The sequence below is a fragment of the Anastrepha ludens genome, chromosome 6 (genome assembly GCF_028408465.1).
Source record: "Anastrepha ludens isolate Willacy chromosome 6, idAnaLude1.1, whole genome shotgun sequence".
NCBI classification, from domain to species: Eukaryota; Metazoa; Arthropoda; class Insecta; order Diptera; family Tephritidae; genus Anastrepha; species Anastrepha ludens.
Genome location: NC_071502.1, coordinates 34034355 through 34058036, shown reverse-complemented (window position 1 = coordinate 34058036; position 23682 = coordinate 34034355). Strand labels below are relative to the sequence as shown.

Genomic DNA, 23682 nt, shown 5'->3' with positions numbered 1-23682 from the left:
AAAAACCAACCACAGAAAGGAGAGATGGCTATGTTCCAATCCTACAGAGGTTCCTGTTATCAAGCACACGCAGTTTCCAGTCACTGTTGTGGTTTCAAAGCAACAAAGGGCATGTCTTGCCACCACACTTCTTTACTCAAGGATTTCGAGTGAATTCTGCTGCATATATCCGAGTTCTACAGGCAGTAGGGATACCCTAGTTTGATAGGATACGCGGTAACAGCTCATACATCTTTCAGCAAGACTCTGCTCCTTCACACAAAACGATGGCGACACAAGATTGGATTTCCATGACCGCATAAGACTGAACTTATGGCCACCTAACTCCGCAGGCCTTCATTTCCGGGATTTCTACGTATGCGGCGTAGTTGCGCGTAAAACCAATAAGCATCCTCATAACACCATTTCTTCTCTGAGGACTGCAATTAATTCCATTATGGTCAATATGAATGAGGAGCATTTTATTCGGGCTTGCAAATCGTTTCCGGACTCGTTATTGCGTCTAATACAAGTTTATGGAGTAATTTTATAGATGCATGATGTTGTGTAACAAATTTGTGAAACTTCATTCAATTTTGTTCAAAATAAAAGCTAATTAGTTTGACTCTCCAGTTGTCCTTAAATACCGTACGCACCCTATATTCATATATGTACATACATACATATGTGTCTGAACTGAAGGGTCCAGGAACTTGCTGAGAGCGACGACTTGTACAAAATTTTTTGATGTGATTTATTATATTTATAGCCGTGCACACTAATGCACCAGAATATTATAATTTTGCTCACGTATCCGTTCTTTTTTAGCAGACCAAAAGCTCAGTTAGTGTAGATTCAACTTAGCTTAAGAAATTAGCAACGAATGGTTGTTGTTCTAAGGCGGAAAAGTAGGAAATGTAAATAAGGGGATTTGGAGTAGAAGATGACGACCAACAGTGGCTAATAACTTTCGTATTAACCGCTTCAAGCTGCTGAGGAATTTCACCAGGTGTGTGATATTTAAGCCCGCAATATCAGCAGGTTTAGCAAAAAAGTGGGAGCCCAGATGACTTAAACTTTGCCTTACGAGAGCAGAGCAGCGGAGAAAAAGGTGCTGATATGAGTTCACCTCGTCCTTTTGCAGAAAGGACTTCAAGCAATCCCAAGTCTCGCCGCATGGGCACCCGTCCGGTAAGGATACCTACCAAATTCGAGAGCTGCGGATTTGTTAGTCTTAGAAGTTCCCGGATAGATAGTCGGTTAGAAATGATGGAAAAAGTTTGTTTAATAGCAGTCGCCCCTCGACAGGCAATGGCAAGCCTCCGAGTGTATTTCTGCCATGCAAAAGCTTCTCATAATAAACCAACTGCCGTTCAAAGTCGACTTAGAACTGTCGGCCCCACCATTTGCGGAATATAATCAAAACGCACGCCACAAATAGGAGGAAAAATTCAGCCAAAACAACCAAAAAGGGTGTAAACGTCACTTATATATATACGTACATATAATATATACACACAGTGAAGGGCAATACGCCGGTAGCTCAAAAGAGCATAGCGTCGAGCTCAAAATTTTTATTATTTTCGTTGCGCTCAATTCTCTGTGTCTTTCATTCTACTGAATTTATTTTAGGTGTAACAAAAATGTGATAAAAAGGTTATAATTTCATGAGCAAATAACTCTGGAACTTTTCACAATTGTTGAGTAGTTCTTTGCTAAGATGGATTTTCCGTGTTTGCTAATTAAATATAGGGGCTTTATGCTGCATATTGCCTACACTTTCATGCTTTCATAAATTTTCATCAAATATAAAATTCCCTAATGCTAGTATTCAATTACAATCAAATCTGTTTTTAACACAACCAAATCACAAAATTTTAAATTCAAATATCGTCATTCTACGCTATACTCAACACTTTAATAGGTTTTGAGTGAGGTTTTTCACTATATTTCTTTCCCAAAAGCTTCCAAAAAGACGAAGTCTCAAGCGCCGCAACTCCAAAAAATTCAAAGTGTTGTGTTTGATGCAGTACGACCGTAATTACTGGACCTTAAAGGGTTAAAGTAAAAAGTAAAACTAGTTTATTCATTTTTTTTTTTGTTTCATAAAACACATGCACAGCACAGTGGACGTGGCGGTAACACCAGAAAACATTTCTGCAAAGACATCGTTCTACGAAAGTGGTATTGAAATGTTAGAGCGTCGTTGGAATGATTGCGTTGTTCTCGATGGAAATTACGTTGATGAATAGAGCTAATAAAAATCTTTGAATAAAAAAACGTGTTTTCTTTGTTAGGCCCGTGATTTTTCAGCCGATGTATTATGGTTATTATAGTGCGAAATTCAAGTCTTCATTTTAGTATAAATTGACGTCACTTTCAAGTCGGGTTTTTGTGCAAAGGAAGAGAAAAACACCCAAAACCACGTGGGTAAAGGATACTTTCGAACGCAGAATCGTGTTAAGCACACTGAAATATATCGCACACCAGTCTCATATTAAAAACAAAAAATAATCATGTAGCCCTGTGTAATGCTTCAAGGGACCAAGAAGAATCGGAAAGACCTTAATTATATTAAAACCGACACAAAGCTGACGCTAAAAAATTCTAAACAAAAATTTTATGTGTCTTCTGCGCATTTATTTTTTTTTTTTTTGTTTTTGGTTTAATGAAATTTCAGTCTTCTTTAGGACTACTTTTATTATTATGCTATTGTAAAAATCTCATATCAAATATATCTATTGTGCAGGACTTTATCAATTTTCCTAAATTTATCTAAATGCTTTTTATAATGATCAGGGTTTTTTGAAGCTTTGCATTTTTTGAAAGTTGTTTTATAACTACTTTTTAAATGTTTCAACCTGAAACAAAACGATCACTGTTAACTGAATATTGATTGCCTGCGAACCCGAATCAGAGCTGACTTCGTAAAAAGAATCTAAAGAGCTTGTGTAGCTTTTTAGTATTTAAAAACTTTTAAACTTGGCATTAAATGGTGTTAGAGAACATTAATTTTCCAAATAATACCAAGAAAAAACTTTGAGGAAATTCAAGGGTGAAATCATTGCTGTCATGGAACATTAAAGCAGCTCAAAGGTCACGCTTAGCGGCAGTCAAAACAACAACAATTCTGCTGAATGCAGTTTAGGTTGGCTTTATTTAACGTCCACACAAGTTTTGATTAACATGTCCAAGCATATGAACCAAATTTGAACATTACAAATTACATTGGTAATTATACAGATTGTAGCCCTGAAGGAGTGAATCGATTTTTTTCTTTCAAAAATTATTGGCCAAAAGCACTTTGATAATGTTGATCTCTTAGTCACTAAGTACACGAAAGTAAATACACTGAGTGTCCAAATTTCAATAGTATAAGTAATCAGGAGTTGCCTAAGTGAAAAAGCTGTGGACCGAAATATGTTAATAAAAGCGAAGTGATTTTGTGTTTTTCTTTTAATTTTTGACGTCACCTCCAATTAGTTGCTTGTCAAACTCAAACAAGAAAGGTAGCGGGGCGGTTAAGGCTCAATCTTCTATTCTGTAATTTTTAGTATACGGCAACACATTCATTGTGGCATCTCTCTGTATTTTATACGATATTTCAATTGAATGCATTCATTCTGCAGCGGAAATTATTCAAAACATATTTTTTTAACTAAGATTTTGCAAAGCGACCTGCCTTGCGCCTTCATCTTGGAGGAGGTAAACAAAGTGTTCACAAAGTTTGTCTATGGCGAATTGCATGTCGACGCTTCCGCATTTCTGAAATAGGCGAAGCTGCACGTACGAATGTGTATGGGCTCAGTTTGTTTGCTACTTCTAATGACTGCTGCTATGGATGATTTCCATTCGTGTGCGCACTTTATTAGTTCGTTGAACTGCACCAGATGTCGTCATAAGTGGCTGAGCTTGTCACAGATTAGTTGACGCTGTAATTTAAGGTGGTTTGAGTAGTGCATTTCAGTTTATCACAAAGGGCAAATTACGAGCTTTCAGTTTTTATTTACAAAAATTTGTATCTACATACATGCATATATTCTTGAATCTTTCCTTATCGGCCGGCTCGTTTATAACTCGTTGGAAATTAGCATCCCTTACTCAAGCTTTTAAGGGGGGAAGTAGGAATGAAGTATCAAAGTTGACAGTTTATTCCAAACTTTATGAAGTAATTATTAAAGGAAAGCTTTATTTCACTACTAAATCCCTATTACAGCCTCATCAGCTTCGTTTGTGGTCGTTTAAGTGTCACTAATTCTGCAGCAATTTCTGAAAACTAAAACCAACACAACATTAGGTATTAATATCATATGTATTGCCTCCACTGACCCTCACGCAAGAGGATGGCAGAGACTAGAGCAAAATTCCACAACCAGGTCATTGGTCTTCTTAAGAAAAGTGAATGGATGATTGGATTTTAGTCGCCTTTTACGACAAGCATGCCTTACTGCGGGTATATTCTAGCCCCTGTCCCACAGGGGGATACAAATTGATTTAAACAATCTTGAAGTCGTAGAAATAATTTATAATAAATGATTTGATATATCTTTTTGAAAAACTCCGAATCCCATTTACGCAACCTATATAATTTTAAACCCCCCGCTCACCACCAGTCGAGGCTTTATTGATCTGGATATTGCGTTTAATTCGGGATTCACTTTGGTTAATCATAATCCCGAATACTTATACGAGAGTAACTTAACAATTCTGCGCAGAGATACAAACAATTTTAAGAATTCCTATACTAAGGTTCGTTCAAAACTTGGTTACCCTTCGATAATACCAATTTGTAGCTCTTATGGTAATAGGATCGAAAGAGTACAACGTAAATTTGTTAGTTCAGTGCTCGTTGTAAGCTTATTGATTTGAAATCGCTTGAAAATAGAAGAACTGGTAAATCACTTATAGTATCCTAGCCTATAATTTGATAACCACAAAACGTCCCGATCTTCTTAAATAGTTATGTTTCAATGCTTACAAACAGGGCCTTGCGTTTTCAATCTTCTTTTTATGTGCATTATTCGTATATTAAAGCAATCTGTTTTGCTCTTACACCCATCTTTGGACTCTTACTGACTTCATTAAAATCTCAAAAATAACCAATATTGAGTTTTTAAAACATCGATCACTATTTAAAGCGGATATTAATTCATTGTGCTCTTAGTTTAATTTAACTTCTCCGTACATCGGTGTGACTGACTGGTATTGGCAGACATTACTAACGAAATCATAAGCATTACTTCATAATGTCAAAATTAACCTTCCCTTAGATCGCAAAGAAACAATTGACAAAAAAGTTACTTAAAATTCTGCTTTATTCAACGTTATAAAGTACAACAACGATATTTTGAAGTGAAGGGATATTTCAATTATTTTAGGCTTGCGCAAATTTTGTAGAAACTTGCAAATTTCAAGGACAGTTGATTGCTGCGGTTGCATGTTAAATTTTGCGGCAATTTTATAACAGCCAAATTAATGACTCCTTGGACGAATTTTTTTGGCGGGTACCTTATTGCAATTAACTAAAGAATTCGCATAAAAATATATTTACATAATCATTTTTCTAATTCGCTCATTTTTCAATGCATCTTTGTGAATTTAAAATTTTTTCAAACTCAGCAGTTTTGTTGAGAAAAATGCAATTATATGCTAAACCAGCTGTTTTTCTTGTTTGTAAATTTTTGCTGGTAAACATTTTTCCAGCAAGAATTTGCAACTCCTCCTCCTATTTGTGGTGTGCGGCTTGATGTTGTTCCACAAATGAAAGGACCTACAGTTTCAAGCCGACTCCGAACGGCAGATATTTTGATGAGGAGCTTTTTCATGGCAGAAATACACTCGGAGGTTTGCCATTGCCTGCCGTGGGGCGACCGCTATTAGAAAAAACGTTTTCTTAATTTTGGTCTTATCTTATACATTTGAATTATTAAAAGAAAAATTCGCAATATCTTTTCACAGTTTCTAGTTAACATCAGGATTCAAAAATGTATTACCTACAATTCTTTTTTTTGAAATTCGGGACACGAGGTTTATGAACGGCCCCTATTATTACATTATGAGTACGCCATCTATTTGTGGGAAAACATCAAGACGCACGCCACTAATCGGCCAAACACCTAACAGAAGTGTTCGCGCCAATTCTTTATCTTTTTTTCTTTTTGATGAGTACGCTAAAATCAATTCTGAAGCTGCAATTCAATTTGGCATTTCGTGTATAGTAGAGTTCTACCAAGGATGATGGCAAACTTAAAATACATCAAACGATACATTAAAATTTATAAAACTAGTGCACATAAACAAAGACTTTGTCAACCACTTTTTTAACTGGAAAGTTATTCCATGAAATGTCTACGTTAAAATGCCTCTGTTAAATCTGACTCTGATATAATAAAATTTCAGATCGCCTGCGATATGTAATCGCTAGCGGAAATACCGTGTTAAGAAATTGAAAATACATAAAATTGTGAATAAACGTTTTGCAAGAGAAAGAACAAACACAAATACAACAGCTGATAAACAGCTGGAATATTTTTTCATATTTTTTATTGCACAAAGCTGTATAAATAACAATCTGCAAATTCACCGAATTTACAAATAAGTTACGCACATAGCCTTAACTTAGTTGTTTGAACTTTAACCCTAACAGTCGGTACTTGCAAACTACAATATTAAAATCCGTATTAGCAGAACTCTTTCGGGGTAAAATTAGTTGGCTAAATGGCGCATCGTCTCCGGTTTCTCAATTCGAAGAAAACTCTGTTTCTGCTATGTGACATTCAGGAGAAATTTCGCCCAGTCATTCCGTTATTCGAAGGCTTGTTGAAAAATGCGGATAAGTTAGTAAGTGAAGTCCATATGCACATCAAAATGAATTGCCTAATTTGAACTTTGACCTTGGATGTCTATTTGTTATTTCGCTTCTTTAAAATGGTTTAGTGCTGTTACTATCAACGTAAAGAAATCGGTCTTGTTATTTTATAGTTAAACAATCTATGTTTTAGAACTCTATATATTTATTACAATGTTTTCAGACGAAGGCCGGTAAGGAATTTCAAATTCCATTAATAGTATCGGAGCAATACCCGGAAAAGTTGGGCAACACCGTTTGCGAGTTGGACATCGCACATGCTGAAGCTGTTATAACTAAGACACAGTTTAGTATGCTTGTTCCGGAAATGGAAAATAAAATTAAAGCATTATACGGCGAGAGACCTTGCGATGTTGTACTCTATGGATTAGAGGTATGTTGATGTTTAATGTTAATGGCGCGTATTACCAACTGAACAGTCGGAACAGGGCACTGCTCCTATCTGCATCCTAAACAACATATTTCTTTAGCCCCAGTCTAATGATTATGAAAAGCTTTAACAGTTGAAATTTACCAGAGTTATACAACATAGGTCTATATCATTAAGGGGGAAGTCCATGTAAAATTTTCAAAAAATCGATTGTTTTTTTTTTTGATATTTCGAAAGTATAGTATCTTAAGAATATACTGTGAAATTTTCATGCGGAAATTCCTAATATTATAGCTTCTATAGCCCAATAACTATGCAGAGAGCGATCCGCGCGCTCCTGTACCTTAAACTCATTTAGCTCGAAACTATTTTTAAAAACTGCTCGTGTTGTAACTCAAAAAGTTATCGACCGATTTGTTTGAAGTTTGGTGAGACCTTTCTGTACATTACTACCGGAAGGATAAATCTAAAATTTGAGATTTAATTTTATAGGTTCATCCTTTCCGTTAATAAGTTATAAAAAAACCAATTTCATTTTTTTGTTTCAGATCGATAGATTAAGAGTAATAAATAGAGTAGTTTTGGGACCTCGCGTCGTAAGCAGCCGACAAGAAATATTCCTGAGTCGCCATTTTGGAAAAAAAAAAATTTTAAAAAAATTTGTTGTACTCTCGATAGGTTAAATAAAGTTGTGTTAAAGCTACAAAATAATATAACTATTTTACCCCCTTTAAAAATATGTATAAAAAATTACCGATTTTGAGGCGTCTACATGGACTTCCCCCTTAAGGGAGACAAAAACATTGATTTTTAAGCCTTTTAAGTGAGTTTTTTGAGATGGGCGAAATGATTTGAATGAAACTGAGATAATTTTGTTCAGTATTTTTAATCGGAAACATTCAAGTTATGAGCTGCAAAACAGTGATCTAAAAGCAAGAGATGCATTATTTACATATTTATTATTAATTGAACTAAGTTTTAACTGAAAATATTGAAAATTAAAAAATGCAGTAGTTTAAAACAAGAAATTCGAATTTTGATTTTTTTCTAAAATTTACTTCACTTGAGTAATTTAATAACATTTTCTTTTGTTGTGTTCCGTGAAGTTTTTCAGTTACATTCAACATTTTTATATTATACACTTTAGTCAAAACAAAAACAAATTAATTTTTTTAACCATTTAATGTTAATGAATTAATTTAGTGAAAGAAAGATACGTAATTAAAAAAATCGAAATAGTTGTATACAATATTCAGCTCGCTTAATAACCAAGAGGGCAAATTTTTATTTAAGAGATGTATTCGCCACTCAAAAACGAACTTTTTTTTTTGTTAAGAAAGCGGCAAAGGGCAGTCCTTATATAATACAAGTATGCAATAATAAAAATAATTTCCTTTGTTTCAGTCTCATGTTTGTATAGAGCAAACAGCAATCGATTTCTTGAATAACGGGATTAATGTTTACATTGTGGCTGATTGCTGCACGTCACGCTTGAATCAGGATCGTGACTTGGCTTTGGATCGTTTGCGGAGCGCTGGCTGTGTGATTACAACCAGTGAGAGCATTATTTTTAATTTGTTGCGTGACAAAAACAATCCCAAATTCAATGCCATTAGAAAACTGGTCAATCCTCCATCCATAGATATGCAATTGGCCAAATCTGGATCTGGTGGTTCTAAATTATAAATTACTCGTAAGTAATTGTACATGAGCATTTATTAATAGCAGCTAGAACGTATGTGAAATTATGGTTATTGTTAGAATATTTGTGATCGAGAAAAATGTCAAACTTTTTTATAAAATCGATGTGGAGTGATGCTTATTTTACGCGTATTATCAATATTGTAAAATCCTAATTGTAGAAATAAATAATTGATCCATGTATTCATCGTGAATTCCATGTGTTTGAGTTTGAGGGTATGTTGGGAGAAATAGTAATAAAATTAATATCTTTGTAATTCCTTACACAGAGCTGGTTTTCTTCCATTTCGATACACTCTTATTAGAAAGCCCTATAATTTACAAAAATTTCTCCTTTTTCATATTTTCCCAATATACACATACCCTTTTTGGCTTTCAATATTTAATTGACAGATCCAATGGACCTGACTTTGTTGGAAAACATATGTAAGTAAATTGAAAAATAATTAAATAAAAATTAAATTTCAATATATTGTTTGCTACATTGTTTAAATATAAAATAGTGGTGTTTACTATTTTCTTGCTGGCTTTTTCCGTGTAATTCCTCTTCTTTTCATATCTTCGACTACTGATTCAAGCGTAGCTCCTCGAGCTAAGAAAGTAGTTTTTGTAATTGCTTTGCGGATGCTGTTATTCTGTCGAAAGGAGAGCTTTTTGCTGTCGAAATTTTTAAGGAAACTTTTATCTACTAGAGGAATGAATTTCGCCGGTTTATCGGCTTTACTCGTTTTCTTTGTTTTTGTTTGACACTTTTTCTTGGTGCTTCGATTATCATGTTTTCCGGTGTTTTGTGCATTCAAATCTAAATCATCACTGAAGTCCTCCCACTTTACATCTTCTTTCCTGGATTCAGCTATTTGTATTCGTCGAAAATTCTCCTCCCTCTTCTTTAAAAATTGCTTAGCTTCTTCACTTTCCATGTTGAGAGTCTTCGCCGCATTCCTTTCCTCCTGCTGTTTCTGCATTATTTCGTTTTTGAAGGCCGACCAAGGTGTTGCCGCTTGAGTGCGGATGACGGGAGTAAATTTCTTTACACCCCATTCTTCTCCCTTTTTATCACGTGCACGATTCGAGCTGCCTTTTTTCCAGTTCCCTCCAGATGGGTGCTCCTTGTGATTACCACGAAATCCAGGTTTCTGCCTAAAAGGATTGTTCTGCATACTTTATTATTTTTAGCAAGCATGCAAATATGAACACATAGCGGTACAACCAAATCATCGATATTTTGTTGTATCTTTTAGTCGATTTTTTTTGCCTCAATTCTGTGGTACCGACAACCTTGTAAATGAGCCCACACACGTTATGAATGGGCTTTCAATAATTGTAACACCAAGTCCGATCCACAGACCGTACCAGCATAATCGTAAAATATTAACTTCTTTAGAAAAAGTGCGCGGAAAAGAATAAAGATTAAATTTTGCATTAATGGTTATGGATAAATTCTACATTTATGTCCCATGTATTGAAGAGATATAAGGAGGACGTCTCCCATATTCCAAAAGTGGAAATTCCGCCCTAAGAAAACTTATAGTTCCAAATTATTCTATTTCAAAGATGACGAAATTGATCAATATTTGATTAATATTTAAAAAAGCATAAAAGATAATAAATGTGTGAAAATACCAAATATGATATAATGGCTTATATTTATATCTTATATATACATACATACATACGTAGATACACAGTTTTTTTGTGAGGAGCTTATACTGAAAGGTTTTCCATTGCCTGCCGCGGGACACCGCTGTAGAAAAAAATGCTCCAGCATATGATATTTCATAATCACGTACTAGTCATATACCAATCCATTCGGCTATGACGTTCCTTTATAGCTTTAATTTTATTCGTATTCAATTGGTTTTGCTTGCATCTGGCAGCAATGTTACAGCAGTATTATTTCTTTCGAAATGAGGAAGAAGCTGCTGATATGGTGAATGGCGGCGCTATCGAGCTCTCCCGACTGAATTTTTACTTCCAAAAATTAATTAGCTGACGACATTTGGTTTCAGCAAGACGGTGTAACGATGCTCACACTCGCCAACGTAAACGTACGCCCGTATCAGCTGACACGATGAAACAACGATCCTACGGAACGGAGCGGTGGTGAGAAATAAGTAATTTGCACGGGGCTCTAATTAGTTTCTGCTGATACGGGCGTACGTTTACTTTGGTGAATGTGAGCATCACAATTCCCCGTGCAGTATGCTTAGCAATCGATTTAATGCAATATTTATTGGAAAAATTAATCAAAAATTGGGACTGATGGAATGGGTCATGTAATTTGTAGCCGCGGCGGTCTATGCCGAAAATCATATTCAAAATATAAATGCCATGCAATTTTCCACCAGATTATATTAAAAATTAATTTCAACAACATTTCTGCTTCGTATTATCATTTTAAGGTCCGAAGCTTTAAAAAAACAGCCGATATAATGAGAAAAAATATAACGAAAATTTCAAATAATCACAGCCTCTCTGATACATCAGCACTCTAGCAATTTGTACTGACTACTTCTGACTACTAACTGTCAAGCTTCAGCAAATGGTTGGCTCGTGGAGACCCCAGATAATGTGTAGAAATTATCGATAAGTGAAAATATATCGAACATGCACAACCCTGAAGCAGTGTTTTGAAGTCTGCTCGACAGACTAATAATAAGCAAATATTGGTTTTCCTATTTATGCCTTTGTAAACATCATTAGAAATTTATAGGCCGCATATAACGTATCTCTGCCTTGAACACCCACTATGGTTATTACTAATGATATCACTTTGCCTACGGATGAAGAGCTGACGGTGCAGGAGTTGAATTTGTCCACTTCATCACTCAAAGCTGGTGCATTCCATTTGGGAAAGCAGTGCGAAAATCAGAATAATGTAAGTTTCACAGTATGCAAATTAAACGGAACTTTCGTCTTCTTTATTTTAATGGGAAATGTAATTTTAATACACATTACCCTTATATTTAGTTATATAATTTTCTCCAAAAAGTCTAACCTCAACGCGTTTGTTTCCAAACAGCTGATCGGGCCTTCAACCTATGGAATTTAATAGTCAAATTTAACTATAAAGAACATTTCTTTTGCAGGAGTTTATGTTGTGTCGGCAAGAGCTAGATGATCCGCGGGCATGCATAAATGAAGGAAAAGCCGTAACAAGCTGTGCTTTGGATTTCTTCCGGAAAGTGAAAAAGACATGCCACGAAGAATTCTTGCAATATGCTACTTGTTTGGATAAAAGTAGTGGTAATATGGCGTTTGGACAGTGAGTTTCGAAAATGGGATATATATATATATGATCATTAACAGTTTCTTTTACACATAGTTGCCGAAAAACTCAAGGCGTGTTTGACAAATGTATATCTGATAATTTAGGTATTGAGCGCCCAGACTACGGGTATTTCACTCGAGCAAAGGTAAATATATTATAATAATGAAAAATATTTGTTGCTAAAAGGCGCAATTTTTTATTTTATATAGATTCATTCAACCACTCGCGAGGCACCTCCTAAACCCGAAAAGAAAGTATACCCCGACGCTACACCTGGTCTACCGGATGATTATCCCAGGCCACCAGCCAAGTATGGAGCTCGTTTCCACTGGCTGGAATAAATTGCATATGTAAATAACAAAATAATCGGAAAAGCAAAGCATTTCTGTATATTTGAAGTTGTAATGCTTTTAGAAAATACAGTGCGAAATTGAGTGAAACATTTTAATGTGCATATGTATAAATTAATTATGGGACTCAACATCGATATCATTTGGTCTCCAAACATGACTTTCATTTCCACATAATGAAGAGTTTACTTTGCTGATATACAAATAATTTTATTTACCGTTATCTTGGCTTCAGTAAATATTTTGAATGCTTCCATTACGTTCAAGTAGCGGTCATCTAAGCAGCAGCCATCCGTTAGCAGTAATTGGAAACTTCCTTCAACAATACGGTGAAGAGAACTTTTAAATAGATCATAAAATGGTTTGAATCTTTCCTAGTGAAGAATATTATCTTTCAAAGCCAATGGCCAGCGACAATAAATAGATGAGCATTGCAAAAAATAATTCGTTACTCTGAGTATCGACTATTTGCATAACGGGATAATTTTGACCTTTCCTGTGACATCGCACGGTCTAACTAGAAGTAAATATTATTTTAGTGAATATGGAGATGTTCATATTTAGATAAATGCCTTCTTACCCATTCTTGTAATTTTGTTAGAGCGTCGTTTGGTGTTGGTTTTTTTAAGTCAAAATGTCCAACAGCATTTTTGGCATTGAAAAGTGACTATATTATAAGTAGACCACTTTTGCGTGGGTCAAAGCTCCTAAATTTTCTCCAAAGAAACCGCTTATATTGCATGTGAAGAGTTTTATAAAGACAAAAATGTCTATAGAAAGAAGCCTTTCCTCGTAATTAAGGGCAATACTCGCATGTCCATAAATAAATAAACGTTTTGCGCATATTAGATACGCATATTGGGCAAACGTACGAATATAGTTTGAAATATTACTGTAATTTTCTTTCAAACTATATATTCAATAAAAAAAATTCGTTATGAGTACGCGAGTATTTTTCCAATTGAAGTAAACGCTTGTATGCGGACCTTGATATCAAAAATCTTATGAACTTCATCAGCAACATAAAGCGCCTAACACAACCGCAAATCAGTCACCGTTCGTAATCCACAAATATTCAACCTCTTCTCCTTCTTCAGGGACAAGGGGAGACTTTAATAATTGTAAATTAAATTCACAACTTGACCTTTTTATTGAGTTTCCATATATACACAAATAACAACTAAATAAAGTGAGGAAAAAACATTATTCCGTGTACCATTTAGTTCGCTTTGGTGCTTTCAACTCCTTTTCCAGATTCTCTCCGGTGCCTCCCACATTAGCTTGACTATCTATCATACGTTTATATTTTGTTACCAGATGTTCCAAGTCGTCGCGTTCTTCTTTTCTCCCTTGTTTTGGTCTTTCTATCGCTTTACGCTCAGCTAAATGTATTTGCCGAATTTTCTTAGCCTTCTCCTTACGTTTATTTGCTTTAACATTTTTTCGATGCTCCTGAGCCTGTTCGGCAATTTTTTTGTTTGATCGCAGGCGTATGTTTGAGCCGGGCTTCGACGCCGTACCTACAAAGTTATCAAGTTCTTCTATGGCTGGGTTTTTGGCTTGAGCATTAGCTTTAGCAGCACGTGATTCTTCTAATTTTTTTATATGTTTCTTTAGTTTCTCCTTGTCATCGGTATAAGGAATTTTATTGTTATTTTTAGCCAATTTTCCTTGCCTTTTAAGTCGTCTCTGTTCTTTCCTTTTTTCCAATTTTTCCTTGAATGTAGGGTTGTTAATTTTGGATTTTTGTTTCCGATTCTCCTTGACTTTTTCCACTGCTCGATCCTCAATACTGAAGGCGACAATAGGTCTCTAAATCAATAAAATATAAAAGTAATTATAATCTCGTGTTTCAATTACTTATTAAAATCAAAGCTAAAAATAAACTAACATGTTGGTTTCCGAAAACTGAGGGATTATTGTTAAGCTTTCGCAGCGCAGCTAAAGCTTCTTGATGTGTGCTAAAGGACATAAATCCAAAGCCTTTGGACTTTCCTTGCGGGTGCTCTGGTGTAATTTTATTCTCCCGCATAACTCTGCACTCATGCGGCCTAAAGTCCGTATATGTAATAACCATGCGCTTCAGTTTTTCATTATCATAATTAAGAGGCAAATTATGAATGGATAAGCGATTTCGTGAAACAAATCTGAAACCAAGTGAAATATAAGTAATCTTCAAATATGCAGTGTGAAAAAAGCGGCACGCATACCTATTCAGATTTTTTAACACCTGAGTTTTTATTTGTTCTAGCTTGTGCCGTTTCGACATATCCGATGCGGAAACTCCTTCAGCAGACTTAGAATTGGCCATAATTAAACCTTCTCTAGCTAAATATAAGTTGCGAGAATCTTTCACCACATCTTTGTTAGATTTCATCTTTTCATTATTTCGAACCTCATCTCTACTTAACGCCGGATATGGTTCGAGCAGCTGGTCCATAAGAGAGATTTCACCTCCAGATTGTAGACAAAGATCAGCCGATTCTTTATTCTTGAACTTGACAAAAGCTGTTCCTTTTGAATGGCCTGAAATCGGCTCCCGATTTATAATTGCGTAATGCAACAGGCCGAATTTTCGGAATATTTTACGCAAATCATTATTTTCGGCATCAAAGGGAACATTTTTTATGAAGATCGTACATCCATCCTGAACATCATTTGATATATGTGTCTCTTTTCCAACTTTTCCTATTTCTAATTTATATTTTGATTTCTTTTCATCCTCATCTGAATTGGAAACATTTTTTTCGTCTTCTGTGCTTTCGTCCGCATTGCTTTCTTTGCCATCACTTTCATCATCATCTTCTTGTGATTCGCTATCTTGGTCCTGCAAACATATACAGATTTATGTTGTAGTTAAACAATTAATTTGAAATTTTGTGTAAGCAAATGTAACAGTATCTCACCTCTTCTTTTAAAGTATCATCTAATTTGATGTCATCTTCTTCTTTTGGTTCTTTTTTGGGTTTTTTCTCATCGGGCTCCTCTTTCACATTTTTTTTAATATACTCATCTTTGCCCAAAGCCCAATCAATGTATATTGGTCGTCCCAGGAAATCTTGCTTATTACCTCTTAAAATCGCTTTAGACGCCTGATTTACACTGCTGTACTGTACAAATGCACAACCGACTAATTTGCCATCTGGACGCTTTAGAAGATTTAGTTCTTCAACATTGCCCCACTGACTAAAATGTTTCGACAGTAAATCTTCGTTGGCTTTATAGCTAATGTTTCTAACAACGATTCGAGCCTTCTTCTTTTGTCGACGCTCCTTATCTTCTTTACTTGTAAGAAATGGGTTTCTACGCTTTCGGCTTGGTTGTTCGACAGCGTTGCCTTCTGCATTTTGTTCATCTTTTACCGATTCACTTAACTCCATGTTAGAAGTGCTCTTCCTAAATTTTTTTAATTTAAAAGTTGCACATGAAAAACAAAACAACTTTTGACAGTAAATAAAGGTGGTTTTGACACACGTGGTGTCTAATTTGAGTACACTGTAAACAGTTTCATCTGCGAGCTCGTCTAGAAATGTCATAGGAATCACACAAAGAACATAAATTGTATCGATAATCGTTTCGCTTTACTTAACAGAATAATAACAAAAGTAGCCATACGAGCGTTACCCAAAGCTCTCTCTCAAGAGCAGAAAAAGTGAAAATGTTAACGAAGGCAAAATTTGCTATCACTTGCAAAAACAGGTAGAAAAAGGGATATCAGCTTTAAAATTTTTTATGTTATCCAAAAAAGCCCTATTTTTACTTATATATTCATGTTATTTATTGTTTAATTTTGCATTTAATCTTTATTGACTATAAGTTTCAAAAAATAAATGTATTTGTTTACAAAAAGTTTAATCAATCACTTTAAGATCAGGTGTTTCTGTGATGAATAATTTTTGCTGCAAAAAATTTCTTTGGCACGAAATGTACGTTTCTGTTGCATGCCAATTTTTACGTCATGGATAACGTAGTGGATTCTCGTACTTTAACCAGGCTAGTAAGAGATTCAACGTATTTGCCCTGGTAAAGTATATGGTGAACAGAATTCAGAAGGTGAAGCTAAGATCAGACCGTTAAATGGTTCTTCACGAGTTTAAAAGAAAAGCTGATTGGCTGACGTAACCGAGGCCATGACAGCGGTTTGTTTACAAAAGAACTAAGACTGGGCTAGTGATATACGAAAAAAATTAACACAACTCCAGCTTATGTTACTTCGTTGCCGACGACTAAGCGAACAAAACTCGACTGCCGAGTTCTCGATGATGTGACGAATGGCGAAAACTGGTTTATTATCCTTGGATAGAGATTTTTATATTTAGTGTGGTGAATTGTAGAGATCCATACATCCGTATTTCTGTAGAATGGTGTGGTGTCTATATTTATGGTATTCAAAAATACCTTCTTAGTTATGTAAAAATAGTTAACAGTCTAAAAACAGTTAACAGTAACAATTGCGCTTTTTTCAATACAGCATACCAATTAAAAACATCGACTGTTTTGCAGCACTTTAAATATAATTGAAATGATTGGTTTTCAATCACATGAACAATCACTGCGCCATTCGTCCAAGCTATATTTTCTCATCGTTTAAAATCCAATACAAATATCTGTTCCAAATTTGAAGTGAGTTGTTGATTTTCAGATATCAACAAAAGAAGGAAGAATTAAAATAATAACACCTCGCGATAAACGATAACGCGATTGTCGCCACGGTTGCAATCAAGACAGAGATGTCGTGCTGGTATCAACCCGCGGTTGGATGTGGTCAATTTCGATTATGACATTTTGGTTGTCATCGCATAAAATCTGTCTTGATCCTTCTAGCTTTTGGTTGGAGAAAATATAATATTACATTTACAAGAAAATAATAATGTTTTGTGCGTATTCACATTTGGGAAACTTGGGGCGTAAGCCGACACATAACCGTTACATTGCTAGGACGAGAACAGCTGGTGAAAGGAAAAGGATAGGAGAAGCAACGTAAGCTATCCAACATCAAGCCGTTAATAGGCCCGCATTGTTAAGATATTTTTTATGCTCATTCAGGGAAAATGGGCATATGATAACCGGACTAGACTTTTGTTTGAAAACATCAAATATAGAAAATTTATGTATTGGAAAAAGCTGATGTAATGAAGGCAAAAATGGATTCTTTAAATGAATTCTTGGAAATTGCTTCACTTGCAAACTGCCTAACGGCATTGCCTTAGAATAGAATGTAAATCATTGTAGTTACATACTTAAAGTTCAGTTCGGTTCATCGGTGTCCATAATAGGTACTGTTATTCAACTTACTCAAGTAGTCAGAAATAATACGTATAGGACTTTAATTGTTTTGCAATATATTGACGCTGGTATACGTATCAATAAGTCGTTAATTTTCTATGAACACTTCTTTAATAAATTGCTAATATCTGATCATGTTTGCTGCAGATCCTACCAATTCGATGTTTTGAGTGATTTATCACAACTTATAAACAAGTGCCCCCGCAATGTGAGACGCATCATTGAGCACAACGCAAGTTCTCAAGCCTTCTTCAACCCGCTGCGTATAAACGATATATTATCCAGGACGAAAGCCACAATTACTGCGAAAGGTATAAGTGTAAGTGTGGATGTGGGCTTGCCAATGCGGAAGCGTGCCAAACATTTGATTGGCATTACTTTCAGTGCCTGTGGTCCGAAGAATTCCCACTTACTTTCCCCGCTTATTGGTCAACAAATGTACGAAAAAATATCGAATTTTCTTTTTCAAAAACTCATGCCTTATCTTTTGTAGTGAGCTATCGCGCCATTTCAAAACCGACCGTTCTATTGCTGCTGAAATGAAGAGAAACCCCACAATCTTCTCTAGGCTGAAGACAGCTTTTGGAGGTCATCCACAAAAACTAGAGACAGATATTTCTCATGCACAAGCTGATACTATTAAAAAGTTGCTTCAAAAAAGTGGTGAACAAGGACAAAAGAAAAATGAGGTAAGCAATGCTGTCTGCTGTGTATTGATTATCTATTAAACAAATTTTTTAAGGTGGACAACATCAAAATAGCTTTCGCAGAAGGTTACTTGGCTGCTGCAAACTCCGACGAGTCTCCAAAATCTGGAAAAACCATGAAATATCTAAAAGTGAGTATAACATCGGTAAAAAACAAAAAAAATGGGTAAACAAATTTTAGATTATGTTTTTGTTCTGTTTTTAAATACATTTATTTAAGTTAAATTCAATAATGGACGCTATATATATTTTTTGGTAATTTCAGAAATGTTCGTTTTATTATTATTATTTGTTTATTTCATTATTTATTCATTATATTATTTATTTATTTCATCTTTTGTTGTTTTAATCTACTATCTCTTTCTGTCAAATTGTAAAAGTTTTAATGCAGTAAATTCCGGTTTTGTGCAAATATTCATTCAATAAGCCTGCAAAATTTGCATTGAACAAAAATAGTTTAAATAATATTTGAATTACAGGTTTTCCAACAACTTTTGGTGATTGTTGTCTTCATTGGCATTTTTCTAAGCTTGTTTTCATCGTCAAACGGATCGATGTTCAGGTACATATATATCAACATATATATTCTTCAGTTAATTTTGCTATTTTATAACTGTGTCTCAGCCGTCATTGCCTGCATACGCTAATCTTTTCATATATTTCGCTCTTTTCGTATGAAAGTAGAATACAATTGGGTAACCAAGTAGAAGTAGATCCCGAAGAAATACATGTAACGTTTGACGATGTGAAAGGATGTGATGAAGCTAAACAAGAATTAAAAGAGGTCGTGGAGTTTCTCAAAAATCCTGAAAAGTTTTCAAATTTGGGAGGAAAATTGCCAAAAGGCGTTTTATTAGTGGGACCTCCAGGTACCGGAAAAACATTGCTCGCACGAGCTGTTGCTGGCGAAGCAAATGTACCATTCTTCCATGCCGCCGGCCCAGAATTCGACGAGGTTTTGGTTGGTCAAGGCGCAAGGCGAGTACGGGACCTATTTAGTAAGTTTTGCTTTGAAAAATGTTAATCTTCTTATGCAAAATTGCAAAATTTCTATTTTGTGAACACTTCAGAAGCGGCAAAACAGCGGGCTCCTTGTGTGATCTTTATTGATGAAATCGATTCAGTAGGGGCGAAGCGAACGAATTCAGTTTTGCATCCGTATGCCAACCAGACAATTAATCAGTTGTTAGCTGAAATGGATGGCTTCCACCAGAATACAGGCGTAATAGTGCTGGGTGCTACAAATAGACGAGACGATCTAGATCAAGCGTTGCTGCGTCCAGGCCGTTTTGACGTTGAAGTAATTTTATGAGTTTAATGTATATCCGCCGGTCATTGAAAATATGATTTTAAATTTTCTTTAAGGTCGTTGTTTCCACGCCAGATTTTACTGGCCGAAAGGAGATACTTACACTGTATTTGGCGAAAATTCTTCATGATGAAATCGACTTGGATATGTTGGCCAGAGGTACATCCGGTTTCACGGGTGCGGATTTGGAGAATATGATCAACCAAGCAGCTTTAAGGTAACTGCGCTCGTTTGGTTTGTTGAGAATTACAACATTATATTTGATTTATTAGGGCCGCTATTGATGGCGCTGAAACCGTAACAATGAAACATTTAGAAAGTGCACGAGATAAAGTTCTTATGGGACCCGAAAGAAAAGCTCGATTGCCAGACGAAGAGGCAAATCTCATTACAGCTTACCACGAAGGCGGCCACGCTATTGTTGCTTATTATACTAAGGTGATTGAGTTCATACGAATATTTCTTCCACTTCATGCACTAAAATTTGATTTTACTAACATAGGAGTCCCATCCGTTACATAAAGTTACAATTATGCCACGAGGTCCTTCACTCGGTCACACAGCGTATATACCTGAAAAGGAACGCTATCACGTGACTAAAGCTCAACTATTAGCCATGATGGACACTATGATGGGCGGACGCGCAGCGGAGGAGTTGATATTTGGTACAGAGAAAATCACATCAGGCGCGAGTAGTGACTTAAAACAAGCTACTTCTATAGCTACACATATGGTTAAGGACTGGGGTATGTCGGAAAAAGTGGGGCTTCGTACATTCGACAGCGCGAAAGGACTTATTGCGGCAGAATCGCTGGGTCCTAATACAGTGGAAATAGTTGACTTGGAGATAAAGCGAATTTTAAATGAAAGTTACGAACGCGCTAAAGCAATATTAAAAAAACACACCAGAGAGCATAAAGCGCTAGCGGAGGCATTGCTGAAGTACGAAACTCTCGACGCAGAAGATATAAAGGCTATAATGAACGATTCGCATTAGCTGGCATAGAATATTATACTTATATTATACAGAAACATATTCGATAGAAACTTTTAACAAAAATCGGTAAATAAAGACTTAAGCTTTTAAGGTTGAAGCTGAAAAACACCTGCTGAAGTTGTAAAATATCTTACGGAATTTTTGCATTTATTTCCTAATAATTATACAGCATCGACGGTGCAACGAGTTAATTGAGCATTCCACGCACTGCATTTGCTTTAAACAATGATTATGCTTTCAGTTTTATTTTTTGATTGGAAATATCGTTTTTTGGTTGTCCATCTACCACAATTAATTAATTTTTGTTTTAATTAATGAAATTTCGTTTCACTTCACCTGTTTCATTTAGTATTAGTAAAAATATTTGTTTGGAAAGGAGCTACAGCTGATCTCCGGGAGCTCAAAAAAGACGTTTTACTTAGACCACTATGTCTCTGAACTGGATCCTCTGAAATTAAAAAACCGAACAGATTTCGTTAAAGTAATGCTAAATCTAGTAATTTTTCGAAGGAAAAAGCAAAATACATTTTTTTGACAAAATCGCGGTTTCTCAAAGAAAAATAAAATCGATTTTTGACCAAAATTGCGGCTTTAAATTGTTTATAAAAAAATTATTTATCGGTGCGAAAATTTTTGAATTAATTACTAAAAAATATATTTAAGTAGTTCGTGTTAAAATTTGAGACTAAACGGTTTAGCCGTTTTCGAGTAAATTTGGTCACCGACTTTGAAAACACCATTTTGAGGAAATATTCACCGGAACGATATTAAATTTTCTGTATGTATTCTTAAATATATGTACATTAAGAATATATAGTTTTTAACTTCAAATTAAAGTTTTTTAATTTGAAATTACATATTTTTAAATTCAAATTAAAGTTTTTTAAATTCAAATTAAAGTGTTTTTTTATTTCAAATTAAATTTTTTTAATTTCAAATTGAAGTTTTTTAATTTCAAATTAAAGTTTATGAAATATAATATGATAATTAATTATTATTTTAAGGTAATAAGGTTAAATACTTGTTTAAATTTTAGCAATTGCAGTAATCACAAAATAAAGCTTTTTTTTTGCAATCGCAGTAAACGCAGAATAAAACTTTTATTTTCTTGTTGTGTATTTATTTGTTTTATTTTGTGTTATTTAATATATTTTAAAATAAATACAGTTTTGAAATTCAAAACCCTTAAATAAGTTTATGATAATGAACACCAATACATCACCTGAAGAAGTAACTGATGAAGATAATACAGGAAGTCCGGTAAATAAACGTCATTATCGGCGAATAAGAAGAAGATTCTCATGATAGCAATTTGAAAAATGAAGAGACCTTACCTATTCCTCGTATTTAATACATTAAAAACCGCCATAATCAACCTGGACCATTTAAACTCCAAATCAACAATTGAACAGCGCAAAAATTATGCATTAAACTTTTCACAAAATGCTCCACAAACACATGAGAAAATAATTTTTATTGATGAATCTAGTTTCAACTATCATCTTCGCAGAAATAAAGCTCGATCGACGATAAATACTTCAGCCCCTGTAATAGTTCCAATAACAAGAGGAAGAAATGTTTCATTAATTTTAGCCATGAACTTAAATGGTTTTATACATTCTCAAGTAATTTCTAACTCAACAGTAAATTCAAATGTTTTTATTACATTTCTTGATGGATTATTTGATAAACTTGGCCGATCCACAAAATAATCAAAATTTGGTGCCGATTATTTAAGAATTATTGACCATTGTTACTTCTACTGATTGCAATAATTATTACGTTGACGTGCCCAGGAAACTACCGCTGGCTATAGCAGAACAACCGTTGCATTAAATGCGTTGTCCAAATTGCTTTATTCAACCTTTTTTATTATTTATTCTTATTCTTGTTAGTATTCATTTTTATTGTAAATATTCAATATTTCATTAATAAACTTTAATTTGAAACAAAAATCTTTAATTTGAATTAAAAAAAAATTAATTTGAAATAAAAAAACTTTAATTTGCTTTTAAAAAAATTTAATTTGAAGTTAAAAACCTATAAAATAAAAAAAACTCGATTTTTTTTAAATTCTAGCCGTATATAACCCCTTAAGGAAATAACCAACATCAATGCCCGTTTTGCGGTAAAAACCCATCAGTTGACCATCTTTTAATCGATTGTCGCGCCCTGGAAAGTATCAGGAAGAAACACTTCGACTCTAGCAAACCTTCTGTTCTATTGGCTACTCCTTCTGCCACCAATATAACTACTTTAAATAATTTTTTAAAAGATTGTAACTTAACTACTATGATTTAAGATGAATAACTAATAATAACACAGACTGAAATTATCGAGTTGTAGGCACTGGCAGCTAGTACTCGTTCTCGTTTTAGGTTTGGTATGATATAATAATCATAATATAATTCTAATAAATGATTAAATATATTGCCAAATTAGTTAATAACCAAGAAGTGCAAGTATAAACCACAATAGATATGAATCTTCAATGCTTTCGATTTGTAAAGGGTGATCAGATTGGAGGTACTTGTTTCAATAGGGGTTTTTTGACAAATGAAACGTGAATACTGTCAAACTAAATCCATAATTTTTTTCCGGTATTCATTGACATTTCATTATGGGAAGACTTACGCCTCAACAGCGATTACAAATTGTGTTACGAAAATCAACACACTTACATCAATTGAAAGCAACCGTTTGGTGCGGCCTATAAGCTGGACAGATCGACACATATGTCTTCAAAGACGAGTTTATCGCGCCATGATAAATAACTTTTTGATGCCGGAAATCGAAGCCTGTGATTTTCCCAACAAGACGGCGCTACTTGCCATACAGCCCGTG

General features: G+C 34.7%; 5 protein-coding genes across 6 annotated transcripts; 3 read left to right on the top strand and 2 right to left on the bottom strand.

The window, feature by feature from the left end:
* The first annotated feature begins 6488 nt into the window (after nt 1-6488).
* Nucleotides 6489-9112, top strand: LOC128867428 (isochorismatase domain-containing protein 1). Its single transcript, XM_054108623.1, has 3 exons — nt 6489-6819; nt 7011-7220; nt 8622-9112. Exons 1-3 carry the CDS (start codon nt 6697-6699, stop codon nt 8901-8903), a joined length of 615 nt encoding a protein of 204 aa, XP_053964598.1. The 5' UTR covers nt 6489-6696; the 3' UTR covers nt 8904-9112.
* Nucleotides 9113-9364: 252 nt separating this feature from the next.
* LOC128867427 (uncharacterized) lies at nt 9365-10140 on the bottom strand. The gene has a single exon (XM_054108621.1). The coding sequence runs from the start codon at nt 10076-10078 to the stop codon at nt 9431-9433; it is 648 nt and encodes a 215-aa protein (XP_053964596.1). The 5' UTR covers nt 10079-10140; the 3' UTR covers nt 9365-9430.
* A 1390-nt stretch (nt 10141-11530) lies between these two features.
* LOC128865788 (NADH dehydrogenase [ubiquinone] 1 alpha subcomplex subunit 8) lies at nt 11531-12637 on the top strand. The gene is made up of 4 exons (XM_054106135.1): nt 11531-11796; nt 12008-12183; nt 12244-12334; nt 12399-12637. The coding sequence occupies exons 1-4, from the start codon at nt 11668-11670 to the stop codon at nt 12528-12530; spliced, it is 528 nt and encodes a 175-aa protein (XP_053962110.1). The 5' UTR covers nt 11531-11667; the 3' UTR covers nt 12531-12637.
* A 1028-nt stretch (nt 12638-13665) lies between these two features.
* Nucleotides 13666-16083, bottom strand: LOC128865786 (RNA-binding protein 28). The gene is made up of 4 exons (XM_054106134.1): nt 15446-16083; nt 14750-15366; nt 14431-14686; nt 13666-14351 (listed from the first exon to the last, which is right to left on the bottom strand). The coding sequence occupies exons 1-4, from the start codon at nt 16073-16075 to the stop codon at nt 13743-13745; spliced, it is 2112 nt and encodes a 703-aa protein (XP_053962109.1). The 5' UTR covers nt 16076-16083; the 3' UTR covers nt 13666-13742.
* A 1214-nt stretch (nt 16084-17297) lies between these two features.
* Nucleotides 17298-20946, top strand: LOC128865785 (ATP-dependent zinc metalloprotease YME1L). 2 transcript variants are annotated; one of them, XM_054106132.1, is made up of 10 exons: nt 17298-17519; nt 17973-18263; nt 18319-18514; nt 18568-18663; nt 19012-19094; nt 19214-19530; nt 19603-19832; nt 19898-20058; nt 20114-20279; nt 20344-20946. In XM_054106132.1, exons 1-10 carry the CDS (start codon nt 17410-17412, stop codon nt 20836-20838), a joined length of 2145 nt encoding a protein of 714 aa, XP_053962107.1. In that variant the 5' UTR covers nt 17298-17409; the 3' UTR covers nt 20839-20946. The 2 variants fall into 2 exon arrangements, with proteins under 2 accessions (XP_053962107.1, XP_053962108.1); XM_054106133.1 differs by having other exon boundaries at nt 17299-17519; nt 19217-19530.
* The last annotated feature ends 2736 nt before the right edge of the window (nt 20947-23682 follow it).

Excerpts from the sequence above, each read along its gene's own strand:
- LOC128867428 (XM_054108623.1), top strand. The coding sequence starts at position 6,697 with ATGGCGCATCGTCTCCGGTTTCTCAATTCGAAGAAAACTCTGTTTCTG. Across the intron at positions 6,820-7,010 it reads TGAAAAATGCGGATAAGTTA|ACGAAGGCCGGTAAGGAATT; the intron begins GTAAGTGAAGTC and ends CAATGTTTTCAG. Across the intron at positions 7,221-8,621 it reads TTGTACTCTATGGATTAGAG|TCTCATGTTTGTATAGAGCA; the intron begins GTATGTTGATGT and ends CCTTTGTTTCAG.
- LOC128867427 (XM_054108621.1), bottom strand. The coding sequence starts at position 10,078 with ATGCAGAACAATCCTTTTAGGCAGAAACCTGGATTTCGTGGTAATCAC.
- LOC128865788 (XM_054106135.1), top strand. The coding sequence starts at position 11,668 with ATGGTTATTACTAATGATATCACTTTGCCTACGGATGAAGAGCTGACG. Across the intron at positions 11,797-12,007 it reads AGTGCGAAAATCAGAATAAT|GAGTTTATGTTGTGTCGGCA; the intron begins GTAAGTTTCACA and ends TTTCTTTTGCAG. Across the intron at positions 12,184-12,243 it reads GGTAATATGGCGTTTGGACA|TTGCCGAAAAACTCAAGGCG; the intron begins GTGAGTTTCGAA and ends TTTTACACATAG.
- LOC128865786 (XM_054106134.1), bottom strand. The coding sequence starts at position 16,075 with ATGACATTTCTAGACGAGCTCGCAGATGAAACTGTTTACAGTGTACTC. Across the intron at positions 15,367-15,445 it reads ATGATACTTTAAAAGAAGAG|GACCAAGATAGCGAATCACA; the intron begins GTGAGATACTGT and ends ATATGTTTGCAG. Across the intron at positions 14,352-14,430 it reads CAGTTTTCGGAAACCAACAT|AGACCTATTGTCGCCTTCAG; the intron begins GTTAGTTTATTT and ends TTATTGATTTAG.
- LOC128865785 (XM_054106132.1), top strand. The coding sequence starts at position 17,410 with ATGTTTTGTGCGTATTCACATTTGGGAAACTTGGGGCGTAAGCCGACA. Across the intron at positions 18,264-18,318 it reads CCGCTTATTGGTCAACAAAT|TGAGCTATCGCGCCATTTCA; the intron begins GTACGAAAAAAT and ends TATCTTTTGTAG. Across the intron at positions 19,833-19,897 it reads CAGGCCGTTTTGACGTTGAA|GTCGTTGTTTCCACGCCAGA; the intron begins GTAATTTTATGA and ends ATTTTCTTTAAG.